At 38.6% G+C, this 27,370-nt stretch overlaps 1 protein-coding gene across 1 annotated transcript; it reads right to left on the minus strand.

The window, feature by feature from the left end:
• Positions 1-1,701: 1,701 nt before the first annotated feature.
• On the minus strand, positions 1,702-8,516 carry pcdh8 (protocadherin 8). Its single transcript, XM_056754182.1, has 4 exons — positions 6,189-8,516; positions 3,170-3,240; positions 2,275-2,408; positions 1,702-2,133 (listed from the first exon to the last, which is right to left on the minus strand). The coding sequence occupies exons 1-4, from the start codon at positions 8,514-8,516 to the stop codon at positions 1,817-1,819; spliced, it is 2,850 nt and encodes a 949-aa protein (XP_056610160.1). The 3' UTR covers positions 1,702-1,816.
• Between the last annotated feature and the right edge of the window lie 18,854 nt (positions 8,517-27,370).

A 27,370-nucleotide genomic window follows, 5' to 3' on the forward strand; every position in this document is an offset into this window, starting at 1 on the left:
CTTTGAAGTTGTTAATCATAGGCACTATGACAGGACATCCACTCACAAAAATAAAGTTTTTATATATTTAAGGTAGGAAATTTACAAAATATCTTCATGGAACAATGTATTTTTGTCTTTTACTAAAATGTTCCTGTGCTACTTAAGACTGGTCTTGTGGTCCAGGGTCACATTTGGACCCCTTTATTTAAAGGGACAGTTGCCCAAAAACATCATGTCAAACCTGTACAAGCTTCTTTCTTCTGCAGAACACAAATTAAGATATTTTGAAGAATGTTGGTAACCAAATAACTTCATTGACTTTTATTGAATGGACAAATGATGACAGAATTTTTTTATAAACTTTTTGTCAAATAAATGTTCATCTGCACAGAACTTGTGATTGTGTTTCTCTGAAGCTGGTTTCACTATAGTCATGTTTTCAACGCAGCTTCATTGAAAACGATTCTGTAAGTGTTTTCAATTCCCTGTTGATCAGTTTAGTAAAACTGTAGTTTTTATGTCTTTAGGCTTCCTCTGAGCGAGATTCTGTGGCCGGGATATGAATCTCAATATCATTTTACTGATATTGATATTAGTTGTGGGGGAAGAAGGCTTTAGTTCTCAAGATGCCTGCATAATCTCTACATAATCTCACACAGCAAGCTCTTTAATGCCACTAATACGCCTAATTGTGGGCCTTTCTACGCCTCTTTCTGAACATGTTGTAGAGACATGACTGCTGCGCTACAGTTAATCCAGAAAGCACCATATGTTAACAGCTCTTAAAGCTGGATTTGAGGATTTAACACACAAATGTGTATGCATTGTCTGATCATTCTTAATCCTGTCATGAGGCAAGATGTCCCCAAAGATCAGATGACATACATGCGACTTCATAAAGATAGCCAAAGAGTGATGTCGTACTTTGGGAAATGTAATATGTTTTATCCTTTTAGTCAAATATGACATATTAAACGCATCTTTTACAATATATGTATGTATGAGTGTTGAGTGGTTGTGTTTGGAGTGTACTGAAGCTCACCTTGGCACAACACACTAATATGTTTAAGAGTCGAGAGTAATATTTTTTTTAATCTATCAATAATATCTGTTTGCTTCATTTTCTACGGGTTTTTTGGTTTTTGACATTATTTGTATATTACAATTAATGCAATTAAAGTTGTATTTTCACCATTTTGTACCACACTCCTCATATTTTATTAATTAAAAGCAAATATTGTAGAAAAATGGCCTTCGGACATCACTTTTGGACACTACTGTATGAGTAATTGCTTTAGGGGGGTTTGCCATCATTTAGTGTTCCACCGTCAATACGAACAAGATTGATTTCTGTTAGAATATTTAGACCGACCGTGACATTCCTGTTCTGTCATAAAAGAAAAGGTCATTTATTGTTAGAATTTTTATAAGAAAACGTCAATTATATGGGGTTAAATCGATCTATCTCACAAATTCACACTTCATTTCATTTAAGAATTATATATCTTTAGCAACAGCTCTAAATTAAACTGGTTACAACGGGTTGTAATTATTGGCTAAATTATTTAAATAAAATCCATAATTTCGCCATCAGTGATACAAAAAGAAAACAGACAAGTGTTGCAAATAAGTAAATCATCTTTAAAAAATATATAAGCAAGAGAAAACACATTTATATTGACTTAATTTTACATTCACCATTCTCAAAGATGTCTCGAGAGATTATTTAAAAAAAAAATTGAGTAATGGCATCATTGTTATTCAAATAAATGTGTGGGTCTGTCATTCCAGTTCAAATATTAAGATCAAAGATTTTAATGATCTCATTTAAAACTTAAAAGGTTGTAGCAACTTCACAAACAGCCGAAACCGTCAGCACATCTTTCACAGGTTCAGTTTGCTCCTCAACATCATCAGTCATTCCTCCCAGCGGATGGAGAGAGTTTGAAGGCAGCGCTCCAGTCCTGGAGAACGTCTGCAACTTGTTTGTTTTATTAAAACCTTCTTTCCATGGATGAGAATGAACATGGCTCATGTTGTAAGCCGGAGCGGAAAACCCTATGGTGTAGGCCGCGCCGGGTGGAACATGCATGTTCTGCGTCTGTATAACCCGCTGTTTGCCTTGCCAGTCTCCTACACGGGTGAATGAGCCTTCAGAAAGAAAGAAAAACATATTTTAAGTTCTACGTTCTTGCCTAAAAAGGATAGAATAAGGAAAAAGAATATCTCGTTATTTGTTGTTAAGGTGTTTTTATTGGAACATGTTGTGTTGTGTTGGATAGCTGTTCGTACTTCTGCTCACTGGTTGAAATGTTGTCAGGCTTCTTTTGAGAGCGGCTGCGCTGGTGTCAGAATCACTGTCATTGAAATCACTGTCTCCTTTGCCGCTGTCCTTCACGCTCAGCTGATCTGTGTTGCTGGTGCCACTGTGTGTAGAATGAAAGCTGTTAGTGACCGTTGAGTGGATGTCTGTCTGTTTATTGATATTCCTCTGCACATTCAGTGAGACGTGAGTTATGTGTCATCGCATCTTTTATGCTTTCAGCCTTTTATAAAAATGTTTCCACTTTTCCACTTTGTTAGCATTGGAAGCAAAAGTGACCTACATTTGGATTTTGTAGTATTTATATTTTGTGTGACCGAGAAGCATTTACCGGTTCAGTGTGCTTCATAGACATAACAGTGACCTTTAGTGCACGTAAAACAAAACTGGAGAGTCCTAAAACTTGAGGTCTGAAATTTTCATGTGCATTTTTTCGTATTTGGCTCTGGTTTGTGTCTGAATTGTCAAAAAATCTTTTTAGAAAACTTGCTACGGATGCGAAAAACACTGATTGTTTTTAGGATGGACGAAAGTATCGGAGGCAGTGTGTAAATGTGTTTGACACAGCGTGATGTCGTAATTATTTCTGAATGTATGAAAATTTCAGACTCGATGTGCAATGGCCATAAGAGCGCATTGAAAATGTTAGATTGTTGGGATTTATTTCTGGGTCACTAATCGCATTGAAGCAAATCGTTGACCATTTGGTCAGATCCAGAAGTTGCTTTACACCAGTTTGAAAAATAACCATGTGTATTATTCACTGTAATTTCTATTTAATTGGAAAACCGGACTACTTGTGACTCTTGGACTTTGCTGTACTTTATTGATCTCCAAACTCTTTTATGTTTGAACCATTGTTACCTCCTTTGTAGACAGTACTTTTCATCTTGCCACAGAAATGTTTGCTCAAAGGGCTTGCATGGCAGGAACAGCTGTGAAACAAAACATTACAGTTAAAATGACGTCTTAACCCTCCTATTATCCTAGGGGTCAATTTGGCCCCATTCAATCTTTAACGTCTGTAAACACATAGTTGAAATCTCTTTTTTGTTTCAGAATTAATGACTTTTCCTCTTTTAATGAGGACAATTCAGTAAACCCAAAATTAACATGATGTGACTTTTTCAATGTCCTATACACATTTTGTATCATCAGTGTTCCATGGGGTCATTTTGACCCCAGGTTCTTATAGCTGTATAAAACAAAATAAATTTCAAAATTTCACACACAGTATGCTTTTGGTGATATTGTGGTCACTATAACATGCCTTAATTTCATAATATTCTCTATAATTTTATATTTTCTTTATAATATTTAAAAATGTAACGTAACATGGTATTGCGAGAACAACTGATTGTTCACATTACGTGGGGGTGGGGGGAATCTGATTTTTCGCGAGAACTTTGATATTTCCCGTGCCATGGGTGAGGGAAAACTAAATTCTTCCGAGAACTTTGATATTTCCCGTGCCATGGGTGAGGGAAAACTAAATTCTTGCGAGAACTTTTACATTTCCTGTGGTATGGGGCAGGGGAATACATATAAAAGCTTGGACAGAAGACTTCTAAACCATTTGTGTTTGTGCTCTGTGGACACTCTCTTTATGCACTCAATTCCAATATGGCCTCTAAGCAAAGGTATTCTGTCAATGAGGTTTTGTCACAGGTTTTTGGCAGTGAAAGTGACATAGAGGAGAATGTGTCTGAGGTTGATGATAATGTTGAGGAGGACCCTGATTATGAGTCATCCTCCTTAGATGAGAATGAGACTCCTAGTGTTGACCCTCCAGTTGTCTCTCAACCACCTGTAGACACATTACCTTCCAAAAATGGAAAGTTATTATGGTCCCGCAACCCACTTGAACGTCAGGGTAGACTTAGTGCTGCTAATGTCATCAAAATGGTTCCAGGGCCCACCAGATATGCTGTCAGCCATATACAAGATATAAAATCAGCATTTGAGCTGTTCATTACACCATCAATTGAACGGGATATACTTGAAATGACAAACTTAGAGGGAAGGAAGGTGTATGGGGACAGCTGGAAAGACTTTGATGGGACTGACTTGCAAGCCTACATTGGGTTGCTCATTTTGGCTGGAGTGTACAAGTCAAAAGGAGAATCAACAGCAAGCCTTTGGAACGCTGACACTGGAAGGTCAATATTTCCAGCCACAATGTCTCTAAAGACATTCCATGCTTTCTCCCGTGTTATACGCTTTGATGACAAAGAAACAAGACAGGGCCGACGAGAGTGTGACAAACTTGCAGCAATACGGGATGTATGGGGCAAGTGGGTCCAGCGATTACCCTTTCTTTATAATCCAGGCCCCCATATCACTGTGGATGAATGTCTGGTTCCATTTCGTGGGCGGTGTCCCTTCAGACAATACATCCCAAGCAAACCAGCCAAATATGGCATAAAAATATGGGCCGCATGTGATGCACAGTCCAGCTATGCCTGGAATATGCAGGTGTACACTGGTAAATCCCCTGGAGCAGCACCTGAAAAAAATCAAGGCATGAGGGTGGTACTAGACATGGCTGAGGGACTGAATGGCCATAACATTACATGTGATAATTTTTTCACATCGTTCGCCCTGGGTGAGGAACTGCTGAAAAGAAAGGTTACCATGTTGGGGACGGTAAGAAAAAATAAGCCAGAGCTTCCCTCTGAGCTTCTTGTGATGAAGAACAGAAAGGTAACATCTTCAATGTTTGCCTTTACTGAAAAAGCCACTATTGTCTCCTATTGCCCCAAGAAAGGGAAAAATGTCCTGCTAATGAGCACCATGCACAAAGATGCTGCTCAGAGTGCCAGAGAAGACAGAAAACCACAAATGGTCCTGGACTACAATGAGACAAAAGGAGGGGTTGATAATTTAGACAAGGTCACAGCCACCTACAGCTGCCGACGCATGACTGCCCGTTGGCCACTTGTAATTTTCTTCAACATCATTGATGTGAGCGCCTATAATGCCTTTGTGTTATGGAGAGAAATAAACACAGACTGGAACAGCGGAAAACTGAGTCGAAGGAGGATTTTCTTGGAGCAGCTGGGTTACGAGTTAGTGAAACCTCATATTGAGAGAAGACGGTGCCTTCCAAGAGCATCAACGGCTGCTGCAACTGTTGTGAAGGACATCCAAATGCAGACACACACGCCAGTGGTTCAAACTGCAGGTAAAAAACGTGGCAGGTGCCAAGTCTGTACTAACAGAAATGACTCCAAGACCAGCAACACTTGTGTGAAATGCAAAAAATACGTCTGCAAGGATCATGCACAAACTTTATGCACATCATGTGCAAAGTGATAAAAAGATGAAATGTACCGGCTGGTGGGCTGTTCATATTGCTGTTCAAATGCTGTTCATATTCTATCTAAGCTTGTTGTATCCTGTCCAACTCATAAATTCATACTAAAAAGCACATACGTTTGCATAAAACAATTCCTGACACAATGCTCAAATGTACTTTTTTTGTGTTTTTATGTGTTTTATATGTTCTTTCTTTCTCCATTGTTAATGAATTATTATGTGTTCCTTAATTATGTGATAATGTTAATGATGTTCTGTTTTAAAAATAATAAATTGACCTCAAACATAATTCGTGTTACATTACTTAGAATAGGTATTTTGGAAGTACAAGGGGTGCGGAGTGGTGGCGGTGCGGTATTGTGGGTTTATTTAAAGGTCTTTTTAAGGACTCACCAAAGATATATATTACCTGACACAAAACTTTAAGAAAAATGTCCCATTCTGTAGGTTTAAATTGCTGGGGTCAAATTGACCCCAGTGGGTAAAATATGTTATCAGATTTTAGGGTAACAGGAGGGTTAAAGAAAAGCTTTGAATTAAGAACTTTCCTAACCTGATCACTCACCTTTTCCTCAAAGTCCAGGCTCTTGTCTTCATAAAGACAGTGGTGTGCTGAATCTCCTTCATTAGGCAGAAAGGCACCAGTGCCACCGTATATATCTGAGGTGACAGTGTCGCTTTTAGAAAAAGGGCTTGACCCGTACAGACCGTCTCTCCCGTAGTTTCTCCGGCTGCGTCTTCTGTTGCAGGTCACCGCAAGGATGCCTACGGCTGTCAGCAACAGCACGCACCCCCCTGTGAACGCAACGATAACCACCGTCCCAATGTCAAAGCTTAGGGTCTCTTCATCCTTAGACCGGAGTAAAATAACCACCTGGTCCTCCTGGGAGCCAGTGTCCGTCACCACAAACCGGATAGTGGCCGTGCTCGATAAAGGCTCTCTGCCTTTGTCCACAACAGAAACTCTGACCTGCAGAACATCCCCACATGATGCTGTCAGACTTTGGCGCAAAACAATTTCCCCACTCTTTTTATCCATGAAGAAAAGTTGTGCGTCATTCTCAAGAATATGAAAACTCAGATCGCTGTTGTCGCCGTCGTCTTCATCTTGTGCCGTCACACGTAAAGCCAGGTAACCACGCTGGGCGTTCAGGGGTATTGGAATGTCAGCTGTGTGATTCCTCAACACAGGATATGTAAAATATGGGGAGTTGTCATTTGCATCCACCACGTGGATTCTCACTAAAGCCGTGCTGTAGAGTGGCAGGGAACCTTTGTCAGTGGCTTTAACAGTAAACTGGACTTGTTTAAAAGCCTCAAAGTTAAACGATCTCAGAGTGTACAGAGATCCAGAGACAGGGTCTATGGACACAAACGTCGATAGCGCGGCACCATCGGGCGTTTTGCCCTCAACGAGGCTGTATGACACCTTTCCGTTTTTTCCAGTGTCGAGATCCCTCGCAACAACTGTGGTTATGTACGACCCCGGGATGTTGTTTTCTATCACTGATACGTCGTAAATGTTTTTGCTAAACGCCGGCGCATTGTCGTTCTCATCCGTGATGCGTATCGTATAATGCGTAACGGTTTTAAAAGGCGGCGTTCCAAAATCCTCGGCCACCACTGTGAGATTGTACTCTGAAATAGTTTCCCTGTCCAAAGTGGCGGTCGTAACGATCATAAATGTGTCGCTGTATGCCTGTTGCAGTTTAAAATGCTCGTGTCCGCGCAGACTCGTGCGCACGTAACCGTTGGTTCCAGAGTCGCTGTCCGAGGTGCTCACCAGAGCCACGAAGCTCTCCACGGCCGCGGCCTCGGTGATGAAGGCCACCCCGTCACTCGTGGAGGTCATGGGCTTAATGTTGATCTCTGGCGCGTTATCGTTCACATCAACGATGTCTACAATGGCCCGACACGTAGACGATACCGAATTGGTGCCCAAATCGGAGGCCTGGATGTGAAACTCGTACGACTTCTTTTTCTCGTAATCGACCGCGTCTTTAAGAGTCACCTCCCCGGAGATGAGATCGATCTGGAAGACGCGCGTAACGTCCGACGGGGAGCCTTCGACAAACCCGTAAATAACTTCCCCGTTTATCCCGGCATCGGAGTCGAAAGCGTGAACTTTGAGCACACGGGTACCGACGGGTGAATCTTCGTTCAGCTCCACTTTCAGCGAGTTGTGTTCAAACGTAGGGCTGTTATCGTTAGAGTCCAGCACTCGTATGTAAACGGTGGTCGACCCCGATTTCGGTGGAGCCCCTCCATCTGTTGCCGTCACCTCGATCGTGTAAAACTCTTCTGTTTCCCGGTCAAGCGTTTTGATCATCACGAGTTCGGCGCATTTGCTCCCGTCCTCCTGCGTGCTGACCTCAACGGCGAAATGATTCGTGTGCGTAATTTGGTAACTTTGGATATAGTTATCTCCGACGTCCCGGTCCACTGCGATGTCCAGGGGAAACCGCGCGCGCAAAGGCGCGTCCTCTGATATTTCCATGTGCGTCTCATTGCGTGCAAACCAAGGCGCGTGATCGTTGATGTCCTTTATCTCGATTTCCACGTGAATGAGCTGAAACTTTCCTTTTGAGAAGGCGACGACATCAAAAGTTACGAGACACTGCGGGGACCGGTGGCACAGCAGCTCTCGGTCGATGGTTTCTCCGACTGTTAAGAGCCCGTCTATCTGTCTCATGTGAATTACGGACGGGTTTGTCTTCTGCATGAATTTGAACGATGTCTCGGGGTCCTCAGCCGGGTCCATTTTTAAGTCCAGTGAAAGGTTTCCAATCTCTGTGCCAGGCGCGTCTTCCTCAAAGGTGAAGTATTTCGTCGTTGTACAAAAGCTTTTGTAAATGACGCACGCAAATATAAAATAGCTGCAGTAGACCTTCATGTTCACAATTAAAATAAATGATGCACTCAAATGGTTCTATTGAACATCAGAATCTCGTGTTGCTGTGCTCATCACTGTTGTTTGCAGCTCTGTCTGATGTTACCAGCTGTCGTCTGATATGTGTCCTGGTGTATTTAGATTCACCCATCAGCGGACCAATGAACTTCCACAGCTCTCCCAAAAGCCTCGGACACGGATCCCTATTGGGTCACAGACTGCTTCACACCCTTCCTATGTCAGATGCCCATAAAACACCCTATTGTTTAGTGTCAGACAGTACCAGTATGTCTAGACACACTTTGCTAAAGTTGTTTAAACCTTTTTGATTGGGAGAATGAGTTTTGTAGACAAAAATAAATAGGCTGTAAGAACAATTATTTATTCTTCTGTCGAAATCATGTTTTTATTCATGTGGATGTTCATTTACATTTGAATGAAACCAGACTATCTGCTCTATTTGTGCAAATGAAGTTCTCAAAATAAGTTTTTTAACAAATTTCTTTTTAGATACTTGTTTTTATACAGTTTCTGTGTCTCAGTTGGTAGAGAGTTACACTGGCAAAACAAAGGTTGTGGACTAGATTCCCAGAAACACACAAACTGATCAAAAGCATACCTTAAATGCACTGTAGCTTTTTTGAATTGTACATTCTCAGGTAACTTGAATAAAACACAGTTAGGATATGTGCACAGGAATTGATTTGTGAGTGTCAGCCAAGCATGCTCAGAAGTGATCAGGGTTTGTTGAACACTTTTCTTCATTATTTACTAAGATCAATATAAAGAAGCGTATTGAGGGGACTAACAGAACCATCGATTGGTCGCCGTCTAGTGAGGAGCCTGCCGAGATAAAGGTGTTAACCCTTTGAAGAATGAGTTGTTTTTTCTTTGCTCTCAGCGGCCGTGTGGATTGTTAGGTGTTAAATGTTACGTGTTGTCAAGTGTCTCGTTCCTGCTAATTGGTTTATCTCAGGACACAGACCATTTGACAAATGGCCCAGCTGACAAATGAACCACTTCACATACAGATACACATCTCTGTCTGGTACAATAGTCAAACGTCGGTCTTCTGTTCCCTCTGAAAACTTTACATCTTTCTTCATCCATCGTCTGTATCTAACAACAGTCTTGAGACCAGTCTCCTTTTTTGATTGCACTTATGCTTTTGTTGTACTTGTGCTGTCCCAATTGCTTCCATTGCTTACCCCACCTGTAAGTCGCTTTGGATAAAAGCATCTGCTAAATGACTAAATGTAAATTTAAATGTAAAACTGTGATCAGCGGTCGAAGAGAATAAAATATGTACAGTTGAAATATAGCTTAGATCAGGGTTAGGTTAGATAAACAGAATAGAATAATTTGCACATCTCTAGCCGTGAGCTGAACTCTACTTTTAATACTGTACATGCACATACAGTGTAAAGTGTTGAAATCTGTGGCTTGATATCAGATTAATGCAACACAAAGACCTGAGAGTAATCCAGGACATTAACTTAATTCCATTTAACCGCGTCGGATCTCTCAACAGCAATAGTTCAGGAACTCTGTGACACTGATCTATCTATCTATCTGTCTGTCTGTCTGTCTGTCTGTCTGTCTGTCTGTCTGTCTGTCTGTCTATCCATCCATCCATCTATCCATCCATCCATCCATCCATCCATCCATCTATCATCCGGCCGTCCCTCCGTCTGTCTGTCTATCTATCTATCATCCATCCATCCATCCATACATATCTGATTTTGTGGCTGATGGTCCTTCACTTTCCACCTCCTATATGCTTACAAATCTGATGGATTGGTTGGTTGTATTTAGTGTTTGTAACACACTAAACCCAAATGTTCAAAATAATGACACAGATTAATTCATGTAAACTTAATTTTAGAAAAAAAGTTCTACTTACTTAAATATTTTAAGTTCCTGAAACACTTTTTTACTTTTGAATAAAGTATAATGGTTATTTTTAAATAACTTGACTAAAACTCAATTACATTTACATTTACATTTAGGCATTTGGCAGACGCTTTTATCCAAAGCGACTTACATTGCTTTATCCTATACATTTTACATAGAGCTACAGGAAAGCTTAAAATATATTTTTTTTTTTGCAATTTAACAATTTACTTGATATTACAAACTTCTCATGTCATAGATATTAACAGAATATACATGCGTCCCTTATAGATTGAGATAACTGAATGGATCATTTTGCACGTGATGGTTCACATGATGAAAGTATGTTCAGAAGTTTTGAAGAGAGATTTTCACTGAGAATCAGCTCATCCTAGCTAAATTTTGTTCAACAAGCTATTTGCTTTTAGTTATTGTGCATATTGTTGAGAAATTTACACATCCTTTTGCACACATGTGCCGAAACATATGCGATTTGCCTAAATCAATAATAAACTCAAGTCTGATGCGAACAAGAAACTAACTGTTCATAGACCCAAACTTATTGTTTTGACAAAAATAGTATTATTCGAGGAATGAGCCAAAGCGATTGAGAAAAACTGTATTGTCAGTTCCCTCAAGACTGGTGAACAAATTCTTAGTAATCTCTCCTCAATGTTCAGCTTCCAGTTCTTCTCTGTTGTTTATTGTTACTGTTTTTGTCTTTTTTTTACGAGGCAACAACACAAGTTAAACTCTTAGCCGGGATGACGGGGTGTCTAAATCCCAGATTTGACATACTGTAGTTTGACAGTTAACACCAGCCAATTATATGAAATTAGTTATTTGCTGTTAAGAGGCTTCTTTAATTCATCTTGAGCTTTAGCTCTTCATCTCATGCATCTGTCACCTCCACATTAAATCTTGAGGTCCATTTTTCTCGTCAATCTATGAAGCTAAAAGGACGTTGAAATCTGAACCTGAAAATAAAATGACAACACGCACTGACTCATATTAGTCAACCCGTATTGTGACAGTTGATTTAGAAGCGTATATGTGTCGTTTCCGGAAGAATGGCTATTGTTCTACTTGTGAATATATGACCGTTTCAGACAGCACACACTTTCAGGATTAGACGTAGAGTGTTTGCCAGTAAGACGTGTGATTAAAGAAAGATCACAGCTTGATTAAGATGTGTTTGCTGGGCCTAAGAGTATTACTGAGTGCTAACAAGCCCGGGCCATCTGTTGTGCTATAAAGATGTTTAACTGTAATCAAGAAAAGAAACTGTTTGGCAGAAGATGCGTCAGATTCCTCATCTGTTCCTCTTTCAATATGCCTTCATAGTTTCTGGGTTTTTCTTAAAATATCTCTAAAGCTACAAAGCTGCTTTCATAAGAAACAGAGAAAACATCTTCGTTGGCCATGGGAATGTTAAAGGGATCATCAATTCATCCAAAAATCATAATTCATTTATTCTCTCACATGTGGTTGTTAATGTGTATGTGACTTTTTCTCTTCAGTGGAAAAGAAGATATTTTGAGAAATGTCTGTGTTCATAAAATGGAAGTCAATGGGGTTTAGTTTTGTTTTGTTATAAACATTCTCTAAAATATCTTCTTTTTTGACGTGAAGTAAGAAACTCGTACAGGTTTGACAGAAATGATAAAAAACAATTCTGCGTGACCATTGCAGGTATTCACACGCTTTGATTGACATGTGAAATTCAGAGCCATTTGTCCACTGACATAAAAGTGTCCGTCGTCAAGGTGATTTTAAGAGGATGTGTGAAAGTCTGTTTCCTCTCAGGGTCACATGGGCACCCTAGTGGATTCTGGTTCACATCAGACATGGTCAGATACAATGTTATTTAAATAAAAGGCAAAAATGTCTTTTTTTTCAAAGTTGAACATCACTTATGACCACTACTGTGTATACCACGCATTACTGTAGACACGCACATGAACTCAAACTGATTTCACATTGATCCCAAAGAAGTGTAACATTTCAATTTCTATATTTATGCGATTGAGTTGTTTGCATGATTTTTAGATACATTGTATGAATTGTAAGTTCAGCTTTAAGTTGGTTTCTTGCAAGTGAAAAATTAGTTTATTTGATTTTGATGTTAAATGTGAGTTCCTCAGTTAACGAATTGGCACTTCTTCAAACCGATCTGAACTCCTCCGGTGGGATGTTGGATGTTTTGCCACATTCCTTTTATCTAACAGCGACAATAGAGTAATATTCATAAGCAGGAAAATCTCCAACAATGTTTGAAAATCAAATCACTGGCTTGTCACACACAGTCGGCGAGTAGAACTAGGAAAAGATTTGCTAAGCAAAGACCAATTAGAGTAATGAAATGCATGACATATTTTTTTCATCATTTAATTCAAAATTAATTAGTCTATTAGGATACACTTGAATTATACACGCGTCCTCTGTAATTGGCTCTCGACGGAATTATAACTGCAGAAGCAGATGTAGGCCAGCTGAATACAGATGTATAATGTGATATCGCTCAAATCTTGATTGCATTATGGAACTAAGACCGACATCAATTTTGTATGAATTTTTGACGACGGGGACGTTTTGGAAGATACTTTTCGTATGATTGGGTTGATTTTGACAGACGGAGATGGAGAGCACACATGAGATGGAATAAAAGATTGCGGAAGAGGATACAAAAAAGAAATGATAAATTCGTGTTTCTCGCTGAGACCTTCAAGGATCCTGCATATATTAACATGAATTCATCGCGGCTTTAAAAGACCTCATGGGCTATTGGCGACTCTCACGTTAAACTATCAAGAATGTGTCCACATCATACTTCACTCCTTATCAGATTACAAAAAGAAATAAAAAGTTATGTATTGTTTCACCTAAGAACACTTAGATAACTTTGCATTGTGATCACAAATCAAAGTGAAACAATGCTAAAATTATCTAAATAAATATAATGATGTGATAATCTAAAGCCTATTATTATAAATGTATCTGTTTATGTAATCCATGAGAATTATTTTGGTTTGATTTCTATGTTCCCTAGAAGACAATCATGTTCTAAATACCCCCACGATTACGTAAAGGGATTGTGCAACAGTGTTTCAAGCATTCAGACATCTTTAAAATGTTAAACGTGCTGGCTTCTCATGCTTAACATGGTCATCTTTTCACAAAACAAGTTGGATGAATCGCATAGTGTTTCTGCATAGGGCTGTCACGATTATGAAATGTGGTTGACGATTGATTGTCTTATAAGTTATTGCGATTAAAACGTTTAATTGTCTGTTTTAGGGCTTTGGCATTTAATTCTTGTACATTTTTTATTCAGCCTTGAAACAACCATATTGTTCTGAATATAAGACTTTTTCTTGGAAATACACCGTAACAAATGGGGTTAGTAATATTAAATATTGTAATAGTTGTATTTTATATATATTTATAATATGTTTTTATCAGTATTTTTTATATATATATTTTTATTCTGTGTAAGTGCTATTTGTATGCACCATGGGCTTGAGAGTAACGCAATTTCAATCCTCTATATGTATGTACTGTACATGTGGCAGAATTGGCAATGAAGCACTGACTTTTACTAAATATTAAAAGTGAAGGCTTTGTGTCAATAATAAAACTGGCAAATACTTGTTTATTGAGAGGACTGAATTGAAGCCACCATTAATGCTATCAGTCATAGAAAAGCTTCCACATAGTATGTTTTTTTCTCACTTGTAAGCCTACTATTAAATTGTACTTCTATGTTAATTTTACTTCTATGTTAATTAAATTTTGGTTGGCTGGTTTTCACACGGAGTATCTTAAAAAACATTATTTTATACTGTGGGTTATTTTTATAGTATATGCTTCAAAGTAGTTTTTCTTTAAGTGATGATACATTTTACAAGTATTATCATACTAGTTACAATATATACACTAAAATAAACAATATGCAGGCACTATAACTCCCCCTTGTGTCTTCTATTGAGATCTACAATATTTGCTGGATATAACGCTGGATTTGGAGATCGTTTTAAACTGATAGATGGCGCGGTCCCAGCGTTTAAAGACGTCGGACATGAACCGCACACAGTACGTGAAATTGAGTCAAATGTCTGTGTTTTGTTGGCAATCGGGGCGGATATGCATTATGTAAACAACACAAACTTATAGTGAATCTAGAGATATGCAGGGATACTGCGATGATGTGTTGTGTGCTCGTGCTGTAGTTCCACCGCCGCACACCTACAGCAGCTCCTCTTTTTCTGGAAATAATCGTACAGGTGTAAATGTGATTCAACTAAATACTCTTCGAAGATACTACGTATGCAATACTACTCTAAATGTACTCAAGTTTGATATTAGATTAGCAGAAAATCCGCTTTAATGATACAATTATAATAAAAGACTGAAACTAAATAAGGGTAGAGTTAAAGTTGAGACGTAAGCAGATGTTAATATAGTTTTGAGTTATGATTGACAGGATTAGCTCCTCCCCAACCTTTGTTAGAACTTCATTTATTTCCCTCAAACACATGAATTGTCACATTCAGCTTCTGGCCTCAGTAAAGCGTAAGTCAAATTGTCATGTTACGAATTACTTCCGATTTACTGAAGGAATTTGAATAATCTTATGTTTTTTATGAATATGTAAATGCAGTGTGCTTTGAAACTCATCTGACTGAATGCTTTAATCCCATTACAGGCCAGATTTCACGGTTTCAAATTGCTTTTCACCACCTAAAGGTACGGAAACAAACATTTGCATTCGACTCAAAATAAACCTTTCAGTGCTGACCTAATTGCTTTCGGCCACAATTTTATATGAACAAATTCATGTCTGCTTGACTTATTATGTTTTTAAATTAACAAAAAGAAAGAATAAAGACGTTATGATGTAGACATGTACAATAATTTTCTGCGTTTTTAAATCACAAATTGAATTAACCTCTATTCATGAGAAGGTCAGATGCTGTTTGGACCGCTGAGTCCCGTTGAGATAATGCAAGACACATACACACAAACACATTCTGAAAGCTTATTAGCTTCTAATTGATTAGAATATATGGTGATTTTATTGCAGTGTTTACTAAATCCAGAAATCATCAGATCCACATGAGACATCTGTACAGATAATTGAAAATAAATTGAAGTATCAAGTCACTGTCGGACCGTCTCCGCAGCATTTAGAGAAGCAGACGGACCAGTCCTCACAATGTTAGAAAATACTGGTGGCATTTAGTATATGTGCTGTGCATTACAACAGCTCCAGTTCAATGATGTCATTACAGCAAATACACCAGGGACCACCAGCAGAGGGCAATAGAAACAACAGAAACATCATGTCTTTTGTTTGGAGGGATGAGATGTGAGAGGGCCTTTCTTGTGTTTCCTTTACATGTGCAAGACATCTTGTGTGTGTCTGTCTGTCTGTCATTAGAATTGTACATGTGTATGGTATTTATAATATATCTCAGAATTATAGTTTTTAAATAATCTGCTCCTACAAAATCCGACTCATTTAATCATTCAATATGTCCATACAAAACATAGAAAAGACATTTGTGTCAAGACAGATATTGCATGTTGCCTTGACCAAACATTCCCTGAAAGTTTAAAAAGTTCTGAGGTTAGGAAAGGCCTTTTATTCATGAAGAGAGGCTGTTCTTAGTTTGGTGGTTGTCGGGTAATTTCATTGTGGTGTTTTGTGATTTGACTGTTTGTGAGAATCACAAGAAGTCTCATTGGCTGTTGTTTTAACCTCCATCTTCACATCGCACACCACAGTTTGGGAAGCACTGCTGCAGGATGTTTGAGGAGATGCGAGTGTCTTAACACAAAAACACACAAGTACAGTAACAGGGAATAATTTAAATGTGGGAAAGATGATTAAATAAAGTGAAGCAAAGTCAACGAGGGAAACATGCTTTGAATTCTGTCCATCACAAATTCTTTTAATCTGCAAAATTACTGAAATGTTCAATTATTGATCACAGTAGATTGTATGATGTAACCAGACGTGTGCATGCAAAAAAGATGTGTATCCACATGTCTTGTTAAAGACTTAAGGATGTGTGCTGGTAGAAAGAAGTTAATGACTTGCTCTGAAATCAAAGCATGTACTTTATGTTTAAAGAGAACTCCTTAAGAATTTGTACTGTAGCTGAGCATTAACTTAAATGTGAATAAAAGCTTCTGCCAATGTAAATGTTGCAAATATGGTGTATATTGTTGTTTGTTTCAATACCTCTCTAAATGACAAAACAAGCATTTTCCTTTTGTAAATGTCTAGCTGCAGGAATGATCCATATGATGCTTTAAAGTCCATGTGAAATAAAAAAATTGAATTCCTTGTTTTTCCTGAAATATTGCAGCCTTTATTGTAAATAGTTTATCAATGTGTGTCATTCTCTTTTTAAAATTCTTGTGCCCTCATAATCTTCAGTTAAAATCTGAAAATGCACTTCCTTCCTGTAATGACTATCCATCTTAAATGACCTATGTTAGACGACATCCGTTAACTCCTCCCCTTCACCTGTCAGTCTCATGCAAGTTCCGTTTCAAAATGCAATGGCTGTTTTTATACATCCAATCAAATCGCAGAGAAAGACGAAAGCTACGCCAACTATTTTTCACGTTTGAAATTCCATTTCATTCTGAATTGCGTCAGAATACAGAAGTAAAAACGATCGCAATTTACGGTTCACGGGCACTTTAAAGTTTACACGATCAGATTTATAGCAAACCTGAGCACTCAAAAGCTTCACATGTGATAATAACAGACTCAATGTGTGTGTCTTGGTGGAGTCGTGCTGTGATTTGATTAAAATGGAGATATTCTCATGTGATAGAGCTCTTGATGACTTGAGACTCTTGTGGTAGGAGGCAGTGAAGTAACAAGAGAAAAGTGACAATGCAAATATTTCATCTCTACACTAGATTGGGAAGAACAGTTGGACTGAAGATGCCCCCCCCCATATCTGAGGCTTCATGACAGGGTACCATCCCAGAGCGTTTGTCTGTCGCCCACATAACTCATCATCCAAACATTTTACCCCCCAACACTTTAACTCTCAAGAAACTGTCACATGAAACTTTGAGTTGGCTGAATTGGTTTTCACAGAACCCCTTACAGCCAAAGCGCAGATTTCATTCCAAAGAGAAACCAAATGCCTGCCTTCGGTGAGCCATCTGTGATCAGATAATCTCTGTCATTAAACCCAAATTCAGGTATAACCATTTATGTGGACAACAGCACCCCTTGTGGAAGTGGTGAGAATGTCTTGTGTGAAATTATGCATAATGCGAAATGGAGCTTTAGCAGAGTATGATCAGACACTGAAACAGGCCGGTTTAGTTCAATCAGTTTGTTGGCTCCCCGACTGTAAGAGTATAAAGTTTGGGGAAAAAGTGAAATGAAAAATGATGCTGCAGGTGGATTCGATTCATCTCAGCCCGTGCTGGAGGACACAAAGCGCTCATTTCATCCTTCAATCTATCATTTAAAAACCCAGAGACTTTTTATGCACCTGTTTATCAGAGCAGCACCATCAAGCAGAGAAGTCATGAATATATTGAATGCTGGAGCGTGATGTTTGGAGGGATGCAGAAATGCTCTTTAATATTTTAACCTTCTAGCTGTGGCTGTGTCTTATATGCCCTCTACAAAAGCATACTGTAGATTTATGTAAATAGAGCGTTTCTCTTCACGCAAACACGGATAGTAACATCAGGAACTGAATGATGTTGATCTTTTGTAGCTGTTGGACGGACGTCCAGCTGTCGGGTTCTTTTAACTTTATTCAGAAAACATCTGAATGTGTGGATGTTGTCGTCTGTCAGATGTTTGTTTCTGCGTGTGCTTGTGTTACGGTGATTTTACGACAGCCTCTGTGGTGCCAAAATGAACCAAAAATAGTTGCATTAATTCATTATGATAATTGGAATAAAAACATTTCTGGCAAGTCAAGTAGTTTGTTAGCTTCGGGCTGTTTACGGTTGCCATGCAACATAGAAAACGTGAAGATATAATGTGCACAAGAAGCCGTGATGTTTTAACATCACACCAAACTCTATAGAAATGAACTGTGATTGGAGGTTAATGTGTTTGTATAACACACAGCTGCCGGAGGCGCTCTTATACGTCAGCTCCCTATGAAGGCCGCAGGGCAGCTCACTGGGTTCTGGAGCAGAGCCGACATGTTTCCAAAGTGAGTTTTTCTATAATTCAGCATCTCCCATCACAGTCATGACCTCTGATGTCAGAAAGGTCGAGCTGTCAACAGACGAGCGAGAAAGATGTTGTTCTGTCAAGCCTCATCAGTGCTACTCTCTCTCTCTCTCTCTCTCTCTCTTGCTCGCTCATGCTCTTTTGCCAACTTATTTTCTCTGGCTCCCTCCACCCCTCTCTCACTTTCTCTCTCTTTCTCGCTCGCTGGTCACTCTCTTTCTCATTTAGTGCCATTTTTTTTTTTCTCCATCTCTCATGGAGGTTCATTTTGCGGTCCCCTTCTCTTCGTATTAACTACACATTTCTGAGAACATTATTGGGATATTTTCTTTCTGGCTAGAGTGAGTTCAACTCTGCATTCATCCTCAGCTGAACAAAAACCTCTTTGTCTGACATTGTGTTTCATTATTCTATCCTAGCATCTCTCCAAACATCACGAAAACATCCTTCAAAGCCTTCACGAATACTGTCTTTGGATGGCAGAATAGAGTCTGTTTATTTCAAAGAGCACTTCTGTTATAATGTCTGAAAATCCACTGATAAGAGAAGGGCATTTTAAAAGCAGTGCATTGTGGAATGCAGTACTGCATTATTTCTTTTGCATATTTCACATTTTGTCAAATATAGAAGGTCATCTGGTTGTTTATATAGTACAAACTGAACATGTGCATACACAATAGGGATGTAACAATACCCATTTTAATGGTTAACCGTGATAAAAATGTATTTGATTCCAAAATAATCAAAGAGTCCAGCATAAACCAAACGTATTTGTTGGGTTTTGTCTGTTTATGTCTGGAGATTAAACCAGTATCATCACAAAACCATGATAATATTTGTTGTATTTTTATAATGAATAATAATGATGAATCTGTTATTTATGTTTCTTGTTTGTTAATGTAAACACCTTTAGTCCAACACAAAGTTCTCCTTTGGGGGACAATAAAGTTTATTTCATTTCATCATTGATAACCGCGATAATATTGATAACCATGATCATGTCGGGCACTATTATCGTGATTCGAAATTTGATACCATTTCATCTCTAGTACACAACATAGTTGAGACAAATATACTGTTAATGTGTCAACAACATTAAATATCTCTTTTTATTTTATAAATATACAAATTAACAATGATAAAATAATAAATATAATTATAGGGGTCTAATTATTTGTGAGCCTGGATCACAAAACCAGTCTATAGTAGCACAGGAACATTTTTAGTAAAAGACAAAAATACATTGTATGGGTCAAAATTAACGCTTTTTCTTTTATGTCAAAAATAATTAGGATATGAAGTAAAGATCATGTTCCATGAAGATATTTTGTAAATTTCCTACATTAAATATATAAAAACTTTATTTTTGTGAGTGGATGTCCTGCCACAGTGCCTCTGATTCACAACGTCAAAGGCACTTTTCTCAATATTTAATTTTTTTGCACTCTCAGATTCCAGAGTTTTTAAACTGTTGTATCTCAGCAAGATATTGTCCATACATCAATAGAAATTTTATTTATTCAGATTTCAGATTATGTAAAATCTCAATTTCGAATAATTGACCCATAATATGAATGAATGAATGAATGAATGATTCTGTATACTGTGTTAGGTTATGTGAGACCAGTCTTCTTTTTTGATTGCACTTATGCTTTTGTTGTACTTATGCTGTCCTAATTGCTTCCATTGCTTACCCCACCTGTAAGTCGCTTTGGATAAAAGCATCTGCTAAATGACTAAATGTAACTGTAAATGTAATACTTTTGTTAGACGTCACACCATAGGACACATGTACACTGTAAAAAAACCCCATTAAAAAACAGATAAATTACGGACATATAATATTATAGTATATTGTGCCCTATTTTTACACATTTTTTTAGAGTCTACGGTATATTTGTCAACTACCCAAACGCTAAATACTTCTGTCATACTAAGACTAGTGTGCATTTTTGTTTGCACAGCCAATGTTTGTCATTCCTGATAACACAGTCTTGAAAATATTCTCAAGCCGGTGGAAGTGGGTGTGTTGAGTCTTTGCCGAACACACACACGTGCACGCTCTTTCAATAAAGACTGAAATTATAGACGTTCATGGTCATTTCCAGGCCAATTTTATACGGCGGCACCTCTTTTCAAGCATCAGAAGTAATTTGAAGCCCAACGCGTTGAAATGGCGTCTCTGCCTCTCTAATATACTCTGTTCCGCAAGCTTCTCGGCTCCTGGTGAGATTTCAAATAAATTCTTCATTGGCCTGTCATTTTGCTTCTGAGCTGCTATCAGGAGTGAGAGCGGGCCGCCGTGATCCTCCGTAAAATTGCTACATTGCACGGAGCTCGCGCACATTTCCGCTGCTTTCTGACACATGGGTGCTGTGAACTGTGAATTCTTTATGTGGACAGGCCAAGGCCAGCAGCGATGGACCGCCAACTTTGCTGAAGCGCCGGGCTTCTTTTCACATGTGAAGCGGCTTGACGTGCTCAGGTTTGTCAGGTCGTTCTCCAATCTGCTTTGGGACCTCCGGCAACAAAGAATACGCTGGTTTGTTCTTCTATATGGTGTGTCTGTGGAGACCATGTGTGTTAGTGACGGATGGATTGCTTGAAAATAAAATAAATATAGCTTTTATATAGTTTGTTATCTTAACCAAACAGCCCACACAGATGTCTCATTTTTCTTCCAAGCATCAATGCGATTAAATGGAAACTTTTGCTGAAGTCTCATCAGCATCTCAGATATTTCTTATGAGAAAGAGTCAGAAATCTGCAATCTCTGTTGACATCTCTGCTGAAACTCTATTGACAATGTGTCAAACTGAGCTCAGATTTGTCTCGTCTGCAATCAAAAGTCAATATTATTGAAGATCTCACTATGAACTCAAACATTTCTCATCAAATTGACACAAATCCAGATTACATTTACATTTACATTTAGTCATTTGGCAGACGCTTTTATCCAAAGCGACTTACAGTGCACTTATTACAGGGACAATCCCCCTGGAGCAACATGGAGTAAAGTGTCTTGCTCAAGGACACACTGGTGGTGGCTGCTGGGATCAAACCAGCAACCTTTGATTTACCAGTTCAGTGGTTTAACCCACTAGACCACCATCTCCATTCCAGATTATTTGACCTCTGCAATCTACATTCATTTACACCTCCGGACTAGTCATGTGTTGCGCTTGATTCTCTTTTTATTCTCCCAGGCAGACATCTGAGCAATAACATTTACATCTTGCAACTCGAGTTGGTTATCTAAAGGAACAAAACGCTGTTATTGAACACTCTAAACACTGGATTCAGTGATTTAAACAGAGTGTTTTAACACACACACCCCTAAAATGAGACGTGTGAGGTCACTTCTCAGCCAGAAGCCACCGGTGGTCCGGAGGTTCATTGTGCCGGAGCAGATGTGAATACTTGTAAATGGCTTGGAAATTAGGAACTGGCACTTACTGGAGAAAATGTAAAAAATCTGCATGGCAAAAGAGCACGTATCTCACCGGTTCATCAGCGATATTGTGCGATAGCTCCGTGTGTGTGTGTGTGTGTGAATCAAGCGCTGGTTTGTTTTCACGCCCTGTAATTTGGACCCTTGAGAATTCTTTTGAAAATCCTTGTTCCTAATGCTTGAATTGAGCTCTGAAACGTCCAATCAGGATGCGTCTCCGAATAATGCCGGCAATCTTCTGTCTGTCAATTCTGACATCCAGCAAATGTGCCCATTTTCTTTCCGAGCGAGAACGAGCCAATTTCCTTCCATCTTGCGCCAGGTCAATTAAATCCGGCACGCGCCTCCATTTGTGCTCGAATCATCCGCTGCATCACAATTTTCGCCGTGCAGATTTGTTTGGTCTAGTTTCAAGATTCAACGTTTGACTTCTTTCTTTATTATTTGTTATTGTTATAGCAACGCATTTGCATAGACGACATCTACAAGGCACAGAAAAACGCAGGGTCCGCATCCAAAATCTACATAAATACATCACTGGTGGTCTTATTATGCAGGGATGTTTAACATTTATGTACATATGTTTATAATAGCTAACAGATAAACACACACAGTTTACATGTTCTAACTACAAATCCATCCAAAAAACATGATTTGCTCGTTTGAAAATGTGTGACTGATGTCTCTTTTTTTATGTTTTTATTGCATGTTTTACGAATATCGCAACATTCAACTCCAGTCCTCTTCTGTCCTCCTCATGATGCTCGGAGCTGCTGTCTACGTGAAGCCATCCAAATTAAAATGTGCTGTCTAAATAGAAAACTGCCTATGTAGGCAGCTCACCCGGTTTTGGAATTTTCTTATTTAACTCTTTGATATATAAACCTTGTTGCTCTTATATTCATATCTCAAAAATCTCACGGTTTACATCATGTGAATATCAACAGCATACTAATATGTTTCCATGTGCCGTGTCACAATCAGCATTTTTGTCTGACCGGCCTTCGGAGAGAAATGTCAGGTCGTCTTAACGTTTGGCTGATTTTTATTGGATTTCACTGTTTACCACTTCGACTGTGTTTTAAAAAAACCCAAAGCAGCTCATTTATATTCCGAGTGTACGTCGTGCAGAATGATAAATCGCCCACTTTCTTCCACCATGTGAAAATTATTAAACAGGAAAATATAGTATTTGTCTCAGCGTTTGATTTGTTTTGCCATTTTTTTGTTGTCAAGTTTTCTGTGAGCCAAAGGCTCGTCTTTCATTAATATTCACTAAGGCAGCTCCTTTGATGCATATTTAGAGTCATATTCATCCCGTGTCTCACTGCTTTCTGATTATTAATCCATATTTAATCATTGGGTCTCATTCCGCTTACCCAGATTTGGCTTCATGCTTTATGACTGATGTCAGCCATTTGAATCCAACCCTGTACTTTCCAATATGTCGGAGAATCTGACAGATAACGCTGCGACTGGGTTTGATTTCCATATCCTCTTTTGAGTTTCTCCTCTCAGATCCGTCAGGGGCTGTGAATGAATGCCGTGAAATGTTTAATAGTGTAAGTACATGTCGGTGTGTTGGTGAGGCACAGAGAGAATGTCTAAAACAGACGGAAAGCACCAGAATTGTTTCCCACAGTTGAAGGGTTTTGGGGAGAGCAGACAGATGAGAAGCTTTATGTTTTAGTCAGGGCGAATCGTTCGCTCATTCAGCCCGTCTCTCCGGTTCTGTGTGCTTTTCCTCAGTAATGATAAATAAGACCAAGCCTCGAGGTTCCACTAGAAGTATGGCTGGCGCCTGAGAGTTTGGAGAGCTCTTAAATGTGTGAAATGGATTTATGTTTTTTCAATCCGGTGTCAATTTAAGATGGTGACTGTTACAGGGTCAGAAAGTTTGACATCAGACAGTCAGGTTGTCATGATGTCATAAACATCTTGATCTAGAGCAGGGGTCTTCAAACTGGGGCCCTGTGGCCCCCCACTAAAGTTCTAAGGGGTTCCCAGAAAACTCAGAGAAAAAAAATGTTTATTGATGTTTCTCATATTTCTTCCTTCATTAATACTTTCCACCATTGTTTATGTTTTTTTATCTTCATAGTAAGTTTTCTCACTAAACTTGCCTTTACCTCACCTACTGGGGCCTGCAAGGTAGTATTCATTGTAAAGACCAAAAATTGGTACACCACAAATACATTTGATAGTGTTTTTCAAGTTTATACATCCAATATGAATTATAGCCAATTATTGAATATATTGCCTTTATAATATCACATTTATGATTTTATCTAACATGGATTAGGGTTAGATACATACATTTCCACAATATGTAAGTGTATCTTTAATCTTTAGATCTTAAATTAAACATTTAGAAGCTCAAGAAGTACAAACAAAAATTATGTAGAATAACAGTTAAAAACTTTTTATGACTACGAGAAAAAACTATAATTTTATGTAACGGATATTTTCTGTTAATTTTATGGGGTTTTTCCATCGCCCCAGCTGCGGGAAAACAAAACAGAATTTGACTTCATCCCAATTACAAGTGACATCTTACACAAGTTTATCTTACACTTACAAGTGTATCTTTCTCTCTGTAAATTCTCATTTATAAATAAAATCTTTTTTTTATTAAGATAAATCTATGATGTGAGTGAAAAGCATGTTTATCTTGAACAAATTAAGATGTCTGATGTTTAAAAAAAAAATTATTGTATCATTGATTAACTCAACTTTAAAAACCGACCCAAACATCACACAAAGGTTCAAAGGTCTTTGTCAGGTTGTATTGTGAGAGGCATTTTAATCACCTTTATTTTGAGGAGTGTGTTTTCTCCATAGAGGTTTCTTCAGTAAAGAGTTCAGAGCCATAAACCAAACATGAGACCAACCACTGCAGGCGGCTGCGTTCTTCACCCGGAATCTGAAAATGAAATGTAGTCACAATGACAGAATCATATATCATCACTTAATAACCTCACTGTAGGTCTCTCCTGAAAGCTTTATGCATTAGAGCTAAAAAAATCAATTTCTCCATTCAGTTCACTGTAAAGTGATATTTATAAGGTGCTTTACTAAACACGCACATGAAATAACATCTAAAAACACAAACCATATAAGAACTCTATAGCAACAAAATCCACCTTGAGTCTCAAATTGATGTGTGTGTCACGTAATCGTGTGTTTGCCATGAAAATCCTGTTTTATTTTGATAAACCAGTCTCTGAGTTCTGTATAATACTTCATTCTTTTGGTTCACAGATCTAGGCAGGATTAAGTCGTGTCAGAATCCACAGTGACATCCGTCATCTGTCGTGATGAGATAAGAGGACATCTTGAGGTCCAAGTGAAATATTTACTGTCTTCATTGTCTCCAGCAAATCATGGCAGGAATTCACCTGTGCAGCAGCCTTTGAAACCTTCACACACAACATAGGATAGATTCGCTCTGATCTGTTTTTAATGAGCAGCCCGGCTTGTGAGAAGAAGACTTGTCCTCACACCTGAGACTGACGGCCACCTGGGACGAGAATGCTGAGAGGAGATGTTTTTTTATAGACGTCTGCGCTCGACGCAGGGGATGTTCTGCAGAGATTCACATAAATCCTAAAGTCTGATTGAAAAAGCCCCTGCTGAGCTTCAAATACTTCAACATCAATAGAGGTGCTCCAAACTCTAAATCAAACACACAATCTACTAAATAAATAAATCAATTATTACAATTGTTTATATTCTAAATAATTATTTTATAATTATACATTTTATTTAAAAATATAATAACCGATAACTAATAACACAGCCTAAAAATAGTAAAAAATAAGATATACATAAAGAGCAAAATGTGATGCAAAAGTTGTTGCAAACTGAACATAAGACTTAAATATTATCATCTATTTTTCTCCAACCAGTTTCTCAGATACCATTTTAATGTTTACAGCTCAATCATGCTCAACCAATCACCTTCCCAGCGGACGCACGTGCATGGGATTGTGGGATATCAAAGGCAGTGAAGGATACATCCATTCGTCCTTCAGAAATCGATAAGATGAGGTTATCTGAGGAGACTGAAGTCAAGCAAACAATGGATTTGGACATGACTCGATGCCTTCCTCCAACGGCAGCATCTTTTAGCTTTCGGAATCAGAAAATGACCCCAGTGATTATGTTGCTTAGCAACCATAAACAGCCCACAGATAGGCTAATGTACTACTGTACATAACTCATTTTCTCGCTTGATTATTATTAATACATTCAAAATTTCAAACAGTCGGAGGACAGGAATAATGTTTTATAGGATTGAGTAAAATGCTGCAGGTTTCAGAAGACAATCACAGTTGGTCATTTAAGGACACGTGAGGTAAACTGACAGTATCTTTCAATATGCATGAGGTTTATACAGTATGAAAGTTAGCAAAGGTCATTCATGGATAATGTTTCTCTCTCTCTGCCTCCGTCCTCGCAGTCGTCTGCATTAGAGATTGGCACACACAGTTCTCATGGGATTCCTCCCAAATCTTAATGCACTTGATAAAAGACTCGGTCTCCCCGAGAGCCGCTGTGTCCAGAAGGAATCTCAAAATCATCTCCTACGAGAACACTAATCAGCCATCCGGGGGCATCGGCGTATAATTCGATTCGCATCTCAAACCGTTATGAAGCCCATTCCTGGGTTTATGTGTCGACTTCTGTGCCATTTCTTCCAGCGTGTCATAGACGAATGTGATTAGCAAACTTGAACATGCAAAAGGATATCCCCTGAAACCAAATGCATTTAGAATCCTATTAAAAATGGAATTATGTCTGTGAGCAGACTATAAATTTGGAATCTCTATCTCCCCTCGAACAGTTGCACTGCATTTTTCCCCTCACAAAAAGCTCTTTTCAGCCGTGCGGATTCGTCTAAAGGCACAAAAGATTGCCGTCAACTTTCAAAGACATGTGGAGCTTTCTGTGAAATATAATCTGTGATGTTTGGAATACATTTCACAGCTGCTTGATAGGCATGTATGATAAACTCTAAATTCATGAATTTTTGAAAGCGGTTTTCGGAGTTTAATGATTGGCTAAATCCAAATGGAGTTTTTTCTCATCTAAGTCCACATCTTGCCCAGTGGGCACAAGACTAGAGATGAATACATTAGGTGTTATTTACAGTTTTCATTCGTACAGAGGGAAATGTAAGATATGGATGGATTGATGTTTTACCTCTAACCCAACTCTCCATGTCATTTCTCTACAAGTCAGGTCACCAAATACACAACATCTGACGCGGTCACAGTTTAC

This window comes from Triplophysa dalaica, chromosome 8, assembly GCF_015846415.1.
Source record: "Triplophysa dalaica isolate WHDGS20190420 chromosome 8, ASM1584641v1, whole genome shotgun sequence".
NCBI lineage: Eukaryota > Metazoa > Chordata > Actinopteri > Cypriniformes > Nemacheilidae > Triplophysa > Triplophysa dalaica.